At 35.3% G+C, this 9,381-nt stretch overlaps 1 protein-coding gene across 1 annotated transcript; it reads right to left on the bottom strand.

The window, feature by feature from the left end:
* Nucleotides 1–1,204: 1,204 nt before the first annotated feature.
* Nucleotides 1,205–2,178, bottom strand: LOC102888953 (olfactory receptor 9G4). Its single transcript, XM_006906013.1, has one exon. The coding sequence runs from the start codon at nt 2,141–2,143 to the stop codon at nt 1,205–1,207; it is 939 nt and encodes a 312-aa protein (XP_006906075.1). The 5' UTR covers nt 2,144–2,178.
* Between the last annotated feature and the right edge of the window lie 7,203 nt (nt 2,179–9,381).

Here is a 9,381-nt window from a genome sequence, read left to right on the forward strand (position 1 = left end):
TATGGAATACATCCCTAATCTTTATAATCCAGTACTTATAAAACTGTATAAATAGAAGAACGAGGAATGAATATTGTGATGAAAAGAAAGAGGACAATGATATGATATCTAAAGAATGCACATGAAAAGAATAGTTAAAAATAGTGCTAGTACAAATGGTGAAGTGGCTACAACTATTTGTTCTAAAGTCTTAATTTAAATGTATTTTATGCATGTGCTCATTATAGCAATAGCTATAATCTTTCATTGACAAGGTTCTAACCTCTGAGGCTCATGCTACTCATTTGTTGTATGTAACTAAAAATTCTAATTTGCAGTGTTCTCACAAAGAATATTGAAAAAATATCAGCTAAACCTGCCAAGTAGTGAATATGGAGCTGTAAGTTTTTTGTTCTTAAAACCTTCTGGTGCGGGGGAGGGGAAGATATTGCATCGGGTACTGCATCGGGAATATAGTTGTTTGTTGGTTCATTTGTTTCCGTTTGTTTCATTTGGTGTTGCTTTCCCTCATGGGAAATACATACTGCAATTAAATGAAGGAGAGTATGGCAGGGTTCTGGTTCTTTGTGGAAAGATCATTCTTCCAGAGCAATGCACAATCTTAGAGACATATATTTCTCCATGGCTTTCGAAAGGAGTTTTGGGTTTTTGTTTGTTTGTTTGTTTGTTTGTTTTTGTAATCTACTCTTAAAATTTTGCCGATATATTAAATTGATGTAGAAGATATAGTTTACAAAAGTATTTTCTATATACTCAATTAGAGCTTTATGAAGGAATATGGATGGAATACTTTACTAAAAATAAAGTTTACAAAATCTTGAGTAAATTTCCAGCAGTTTAACCATTCCAAATATTTCCCCGACATGATAAAGTTTGCTTGCCATATTTCAAAGTCCAAATATGTACGAAAACTATCCAATTCCTCCATTTCTCTTTCTAAGACCTCCCAAGGATAAATTTTATGAAACTCTAGTACTGCTAAGAAGCAAAATACAGTATTGTGGAACATCAAACAACCCAATTCTATGAGTTTAAAATAGTTTAATCACAACAAAGCAATGATTAACAGTTAAAGAATAGATTGATCAGTTTTGCTGCTTTAAGTATAACTTGTATTTACTTGAAATATTGTAATGTTTACAAACTTATCTATAAGCCAATAATTTGGAAAATGCAATGAGAATCTTCTGCAAAAAGATAACATTTATCTCTGTGGCCTTAGAGACTGCATAGCTTTCCAGAAGGCCTCTTTGATGTCTTTGTTTCTCAGGCTATAGATGAGAGGATTGAGCAGTGGGTTGACCACGGTGTAGAACAAGGCAGCCACTTTGTCCCTCTCCAGGGAGTAAGTGGAACTTGGTCTTGAATACATGAAGAGCAAGGATCCATAGAAGAGCATGACCGAGATAAGGTGTGAAGCACAGGTGGAGAAGGCTTTGCGCCTTCCTGAGGCCGAGCGGATCCTCAGAATAGCCACAAGGATGTTGAAATAGGAAATCAGGATGGCAAGAATGCTGGAGAGGACCGTGAAGCCCACTACACCCAGGAGGACTTTTTCGTAGACCCGGGTGTCTGTACAAGACATTTTTACCAATGGTGGTGCATCACAGAAAAAGTGGTCAATGATATTTTTACCACAGAAACTCAGACGGAAAGTGTTGGCAGTATGGGCTATGGCATTCAAGAACCCTCCTATGTAAGAGCCAGCAACGAGACCGGAACACAGAGAGCTGGACATAGCTCCTGAATAACGTAATGGATTGCAGATTGCCACGTGGCGGTCATATGCCATGGCTGCAAGGAGGTAGCACTCAGTGTAGGCTACAACACAGGAAAAAAACAACTGGGCTCCACATTCAGCCAAAGAAATGCGCTTATCTTTTGAGACACAGTTGGCCAGGATTTTGGGAGTATAAACAGAGGTGTACCAAAAATCCAAAAAAGACAGATTGCCAATGAAAAAATACATAGGTGTGTGCAGGTGGGAGTCAATACGAATTAAGATAACCAGGGTCATGTTCCCTGACAAGGTCATCAAATAGAGTGTCAGAAATATTACAAATAGAATCAGCTGCCACTGAGGTTCCGCTGAGAAGCCCACCAAAATGAACTCAGTCAGGATGCTACGATTTCTCACTTCCATGTCTGCAGAGAAGAAACCTGATAAGGATTTTGAGGGGTAAAAATTAATTAGTGATTTCTCTATAGAAATAAATAAAGCTATCAATTAATTCAATAATTACTAGGAGGATTTTATCCATATCTATCTAAAATGCTAGGATTTTAGCCTGTGACTTGAGAAGACCACAGGAATTGATGTTAGAATCTAATTTTGGAATTAAGGCTTTTACTTGTTAATTTTTTAATGCAGGGCAAGTTTCTTAGTTTCACTGAACAGACAAGAAAAATAAAGCTTCCAGGTTGTTTGATTGAGTAAAGAAGATATGTACAAAAACACTCAGCATAGTAAGCATTCAAACAAATTTCAGTGTCCTTTGTGTTATTGAGAATTTACATCAAGCATTGTGCTGATAGTTACACAAATACCAAGGTACTATACTACTCTTGCAACTAGTAGTACAAATAGAAATATATATATAGTTATATATGTGTGTGTGCATACACACACATAATTAATTACTTATTATGTGTCAGTTAATATTCTAACTCCTAATTTTAATCCACTTAATCCTTTCCATAACTTTATAATGTAGGTACTATTATGATCTTCATGGAGTTTAAGAAATAATTCCAAGGTCACCGAAATAGTAAATAGCAGAACTGATTTGAACCCAGAATTTTTCTTATCAAGAGTGTATGTTCTCAACTGTTAAGCCATTTATGTCTTTTTCTCTCTTGTTCTCATAGCTAAAGTAACACTATAACTCTCTGAATTTCTTTACTTATCAAAAAAAGCTTTATAATATCCTCTTTCTAAGGAACGATTGTCCCCCACTTTCTCTTATTGATGTGAAACTTGTATACATGGCCGAGGTATTTTTTGATATAATGGATGCTGAATATTAGGAAGAAACCAATTTTTGGTGTCAAGGATTCATCAAGAAACCACGAATCCTTCAGCGTTCATATCTTGAGGCTACACAGCCCTCAGAGAGAATCTAAAAGGAGGGACTGGTTAAAACACACGGAGTTAGGGCTTATGCCCCAGTAGCTGGCTGACTTTCTGCTAGCTAAAAGGGCATGGGAGAAAGCTAAGCCGAGAGAGCACTGTGATTTACTTCGATGTTTAAAACATTAGCCTTTGAGCTAAACCAGATCAGTTCATAATTAGAATGCAAATGCAAGTTTTCTACTTCAAGGTCTGCTATTTCTGCTTGTTAGGAAGCGAGGTATCTTAATCTTTAAATATTAGGTGTCCTAATCTTTCAAATGTAGCTGATAACGTTCAGAGAGGACATTCCTTGATTGGTGACACTGTGGTTAATATAGCTTGGAATCCCAAAAATCATTCCACTTCTCCAACATTAATATAACTGGATCTCTTCTCATTAACACACAAAGCACAGATGTTTTAGTCCTATCCCCAGTGTTCCATAAGCTGGCTTTAATTTACCTTTATAACTCTCTCCCGCCACTTGTCTTCATCTACTTAGGTCTTCAACCAAACTAAATTGCTCACATGATTTCCTCACAATAATCTCACACAACCTGAGAACTTTATACTTATAGTACTATGTTGGTATTTATTTGTACATTATAATTGTTTCCTTAATCTGCTCAAGCTTGAGTAGAATAATCTTGGAAGAAACCTATGGTCAATATATTTATAATGTATAAATAATGGGTTATAGCCATCATCTCAATAATAACTATGAACTTTCTCTGCTGTCTATACAGTGAAAAATATCTGGGACTTATTAAACTCATCTTTAATGTAATATAATTTTGAAGGTAATGAAAATATGTAGACAGCCAATTGTTACTCTTCTGCCACTACCCCCTAACAATGCAAATAACTGAAAAAAAATAACTTTTTTGTCTACTGCTCAAAGTCTTCTCATAAGAAGAGGTATTTAAATGAGACATGAAAAATGGGCTCAATGTCACCCACTGTAGAGGTAAGAAGAGAGGGGAGAGCAGTTCCATGAGGAGAAAGAACACACACCATAACCCTCCCATGAGTAGGAGTCTGGTGAGTTCACAGAGCTGAGAGAGGTTAAATTAAGATGGGATGGAAAGAGGAAACAGGGAATGAGCCACAAAGCTTATTGGAACCATATTAATGATTATAGCCTCTAAACCAACAAAAATGGAAGCCATTGCCATTATGAGAAATTAGCATGATCAGACTTACATTTTTAAAGTTTACTCTGGGTGCAGATCAGAGACAAGATTGAAAGGGAGCAAGAGTTCCCTCTTGACTGGAATCTCTCTGAAATCTTCAACTCTCACCTGTTGAGGCCAGTCCCCTAATAAATTATTGTGTAATTTCAAACAAGCTGCCTTGAATGTAGGACAAAAATACTTCAGATTTCTTTGTTTGAAAAAATTTATGTATTTTGTGCCTTAATATTCGTTCCAACTTTTAATAAATTGCTTTTAAATTTTTTTAAAAACTTCTAGGTAGAATTATTTGGAATTGTATAAACTTGGACTTTATACCCATAGACAAAATTCAAAGACTGTCAGTCTCAATCTCTCTTCTAACTAGGAATTTTTATTGATATAGTAATTTAAACTCAAAATGCTAGAAAAATTTTAAAGACAAAATGCTTCAAAGTATGGATTGCTAATAAAAGCATCTCCTCTCTATTTTTACATAGGAAACTACAAAATCTTGTGAATTTGATGAAACATAGGACATTGTACTGAAAGACCCAATCTTACAGTTATTCTTCTGAGTTCTATGTGAAACATAACTATATTGCAAATTCATCACATTATATTTTAGTACCAACTTCAATATTTAAAAGAGGAATATGTAAATTAACCAGAAACCAGTGGCCTATATGAAATATTTAAAAAAAAAAAAAAACAAAAAACAGGACCACATTTCTTTACTGATTTCCTGATTTCAAGATTAGGTTTTGTTATTCTATCCTATGACCTATGATTTGGGGTGGCTTTGTGGTTTACTTTGGCCAAAAGTTTGGAGCATAGGCAGGCAAGCCTGGGTTTCAAGAGGCTTCGCATGCTTCTCTTATCATTTTGGAGATTCTTCCACTACCATGTAAATAAGCCTGGGTTAGCTTGCTGGATAAGGAGACATCTGACTATAGTCTCTCTGTGACCATAGCTAACAGCAAGCTTGTTAGTAGGTCCATTCTTCATTATCCAGCCCCCTACTCAACTAATAGCTAACCACATTCATATGAGCAAGATTAGCTGAGAGTAGATAGGTCTGGCATAGGTGGATTTGCATAACTGCATAATTGAAATGGCAATCAAGTTCAAATCTTGATTTCACTCCTTGATAGCTCTGCAGTCTTGAAGAAGTATTTAACAACTTCCAATCCATATTCTTTCACCTTTAAAAGGTAAAAAAATTGTCAGTGCTATGTACATAAAATGCATAGCCCAGTGTGTCTTAGGTAGATAGAAAATATACCTAAGTAATGGTAGGTATGTTTATTCTGAGTGAGAGGAATAATAACTGACTTATTTATAAAAGCTGAGCTTCAGGAAAAAATAAATAAAGTCAAGTTTCTACAAGAAGACAATTTAAACCATAATGGTGGTATACTTCAGAATCTTTCTGACATCTTAAGTTAACATTTTTGTCACCTACTCTCACGTAAATGGACAAAGGAGTGGCAAGCTTGGGAGTGACAGTTCATTGGCCTTGGATTGAGGAGTCCTGTGATAAAGACAGAGCCTGTCACTATCACCTGCATAACTTTAAAAGAGTAACCTGTCCTCTCCATAACACAGCTTCACCCACATGAAAAAAATTGTTGATTCAAGCACCCAACTTCTATGATTCCAATTTGTTAATGTTCTTCAGAATTCATCATAAAAATAGAATGGGTAACCTCATAGGCAACAATACAGCATTATAGAATAGGTTAACAGCCCTTATATATATACATATCTTCAGATACATTGGGGTATTATTATCACGTTGGTTGAAGCGAGAGACAGAATTTACTAAAGACAACATTTCCTTTTTACTTTAAAATTTGTGTACTCTTTCTTATTTCCCTAAAAATCAATCCTCTGAGCTTGTTTATATTCTATAACTACTATGTTCCTTAGTTTTTTTAATCTAAGAATTTAACAGGTCTTAAATTTTTGAAATCAAATCAAGGACATCTTTGAGAACGTAATGAAAGTAATAATGCTTCTACAGAATTTTGAAAACTGCTTATATGTATAAACACAAAATTTTAGAGAGTTCCCAAATCCTCAGAAATCTATTCATTTTGTAGTTATAATTCTTAATTAAAAATTCTGCCACTAAAAGATACCTCAATTTCTTTTCAGTGTTAACAGTTTATAATTTTAAGAGTAACAAATGCTTCAGATTTTTAATGTTTAAAGCTGTATTCCTAATCTTGACTCCCCAAAATTGATCTATCTAGTCACATCTTGTATAATTTAATCTTCCAGATTCTTAAGCCACAGATTAGGAATCAATCTACTCTCTTTCTCTCTTACCTCCTCTTCAGTATTCCAAGAAATCTTGGTGTCCCTACCTTTGAAGCACACCTTGGATCAGAGCACTTCTTACCACCTCCATTGCTATGGCCTCAGTTAGATCACCATCATGTTTTGCCAAGAATACTGCAATATCCTTCTAATGTCTATGCACTTGTCCCTCATGCAGTCTATTTTCAGTATATGTCAATATAATCTTGTTTAAGATATGGCCATTTATGACATTCCTGTACTTAAAACAACCCTAATACACAACCAATTTATTCTGTTAGAGTCCAATTCCATACAAAGTCCTAAAGGTCTTCCATGAGACAGTTCTCCATTGCCTACAGGTCTTTACCTCCTAAGATTCACTTTATTTTCAATTTCATGCCCTCTTCCCACCAACAATCCCCATCCTTCTTATTCTGTTGAGACTTTGCTCTGTTTTCCCCAAGACCTATTGTCATCTTCTAACTTCTGTTTCTCAAGATTTTTGCCCCTTTTTCCTTACCAGAATGCAAAAACATGGATCCATAAGATTTCTCTGTTTTGTTTACTACTGTATCTCAGCATATAGAAAGTAATTGGCAATTAATAAATATTTCTGGAATAAACAAATGGGTAATTATCTTTGAGTCTTGAAACTTTTTTCCCCTTCAGTATTCAGTAGAAGTATTGTCTACCTCTAACCTAGCTCAAATTATTCAGGACAAATTTACCTTCATGTGGACTTTCCAGGCTCAACGTACTGTATCACTAATAAGAAGGAAGAGTAAATAAAGAGAGGATTCATCTCCATCAAACTCATAACCATCAAGGTGACCTAAAATCTATCTTGAATTTGAAATAAATTGCAATAAAAATGGGAATGTGGAATAAAACACACAGAAAAAGTGAGAGCCAATTCTGCTGAAAATTTCCATATAGAGCAGCTTCTCAAGTTTTGTGTTTCCCTATAGAAGCTCTGTTTCCTAATCCATCACTGAAACACTAAAAGTTTTGTGAAAGAATGTTTCCCTCTAACGCCTGAAAATGAGTACCAAGAAGTGAAAAAAATATACTAGTACTTTGAAAAGCTCAGAGTACCACGACCACTGGAGTCTGAAAGCATGCCACTTTGGTGTCCTCTTGTTTTCTCTATTGTGTAAGTGAATGCATGATGACCCAGTATAATTACCAGACTGAATTTTGAATTCTAGATGAGCGCTGCAGATATCATTAGTGGAATCCTATTTAGAAGAGTGTGTGTGTGTGTGCGTGTGTTTGTGTGTTTAGCATAACCATAAACTTTTGAGAGGCATGCCAGATTCTATATCCTCCCTTTTAACTTCAGCTGAAGTCACGGAGAGGCCAAACCACTCAGCTGCCCCTGATCCTAGCTGCTTACCTTTGATCAAGAAAGACACTCCTAGAAATGACACCCTTTTTTCCACTCTTCTGATGTTTTAGTGTGCTTTTCTGGACCTGACATAGGCTTTTCTCAATAGCCCTTTGGGACTTCTTGTACACAGTAGCCCAGAAATACAAACCTTAGTCTCCAAAGAATCAATTAGAGTTCTTTTGGTATATGAAGATGATATATTAATTAGGATATAATGAAACGAGGAGTATTTTATTAAAAGTTGACTCTCTTAATGGATCCAAGTTACAACATAACCGTAATTGTGTCTGATATAGGAACTCTTTAAATTGAACTAATTAGAATTTTCTACAAATTATCACAAGATCCATAATTTTTTTCCTTGCCATATGCTCTTCTATCTGTTCAGGCTGCCCTTCCTTGTCTCATTCATCAGGAAACTCATCAGTCTGTCATGATATGGGTTGAATTGTAACCCCCCAAAAATTTCTATGCTGAAATCTTAACTCCCAGTAACTAGGAATGTGACCATGTTTGGAGAAAGGGCCTTTACAGATGTGATTAAGTTAAAATAGGGTGGTTACGGTGAGCCTTAGTCCATCTGATTGGTATCTGTAAAAAAAGAAAAATGGAAATTTGATATCAAGGATGTTTGTGCATAGAGAAGAGACCATGCGAGAAGAAGCAAAAGGGTGGCCTTCTGTAAGCAAAGGTAAGAGGCCTCAGGACAAATCAACCATGATGGCACCTTGATTTCGGCTTTTTAGCCTCCAGAACAGTGAGAAAATATATTTCTGTTGTTTTAGCCACCCAGTCTGTGGTACGTTATGGTAGTTCAAGAAAACAATTATACTTGATTATTAACCCTAAGGATTTTTACATTGGCACAATCTCATGTTTTCTATAGGTGAAGACTATTAAAATTAGGAAATGTGATACATCATAATAGTTTCTAATTTTTATTAATTCATGCATAAAACAGAACAAGCAAAGAAATACAAACAGGCAGAGAACCTTACTTAATTGTTATCAATCATTGCTTTACCTAGTAGAGATTTTCCCTCTGAATCTTGGATGTAAAATTCTTTTAAATTTATCTATATCTCTTTATTTATCTCTCTATTTCTATCTACACTTCCATTTCTGTTTCATACGGCCGCTATACTTTTGCCCCTGATTCTATAATTGTTGGGGAAAATGTGCTTTTATTGGAAGCTCACAGTGATTCTAACATATTTGTTCTCTCTTGTATCTATTGCCAAAGAAGTCTTTGTATCATGGCAAGCAAAGAAATAAGAATCAGAAAAGAAAAATTAACTTGTTTCTTGGGTCATTTTATAGTAGAAATTTTACTTATGACTTCCCAACTCACTTTGTCTCCCAACAAATAGGTTAAGAATCTTGGAAGTCAGAAGTTCTGG

Source organism: Pteropus alecto, unplaced genomic scaffold (genome assembly GCF_000325575.1).
Source record: "Pteropus alecto unplaced genomic scaffold, ASM32557v1 scaffold91, whole genome shotgun sequence".
Taxonomy (NCBI): Eukaryota; Metazoa; Chordata; class Mammalia; order Chiroptera; family Pteropodidae; genus Pteropus; species Pteropus alecto.

Excerpts from the sequence above, each read along its gene's own strand:
- LOC102888953 (XM_006906013.1), bottom strand. The coding sequence starts at position 2,143 with ATGGAAGTGAGAAATCGTAGCATCCTGACTGAGTTCATTTTGGTGGGC.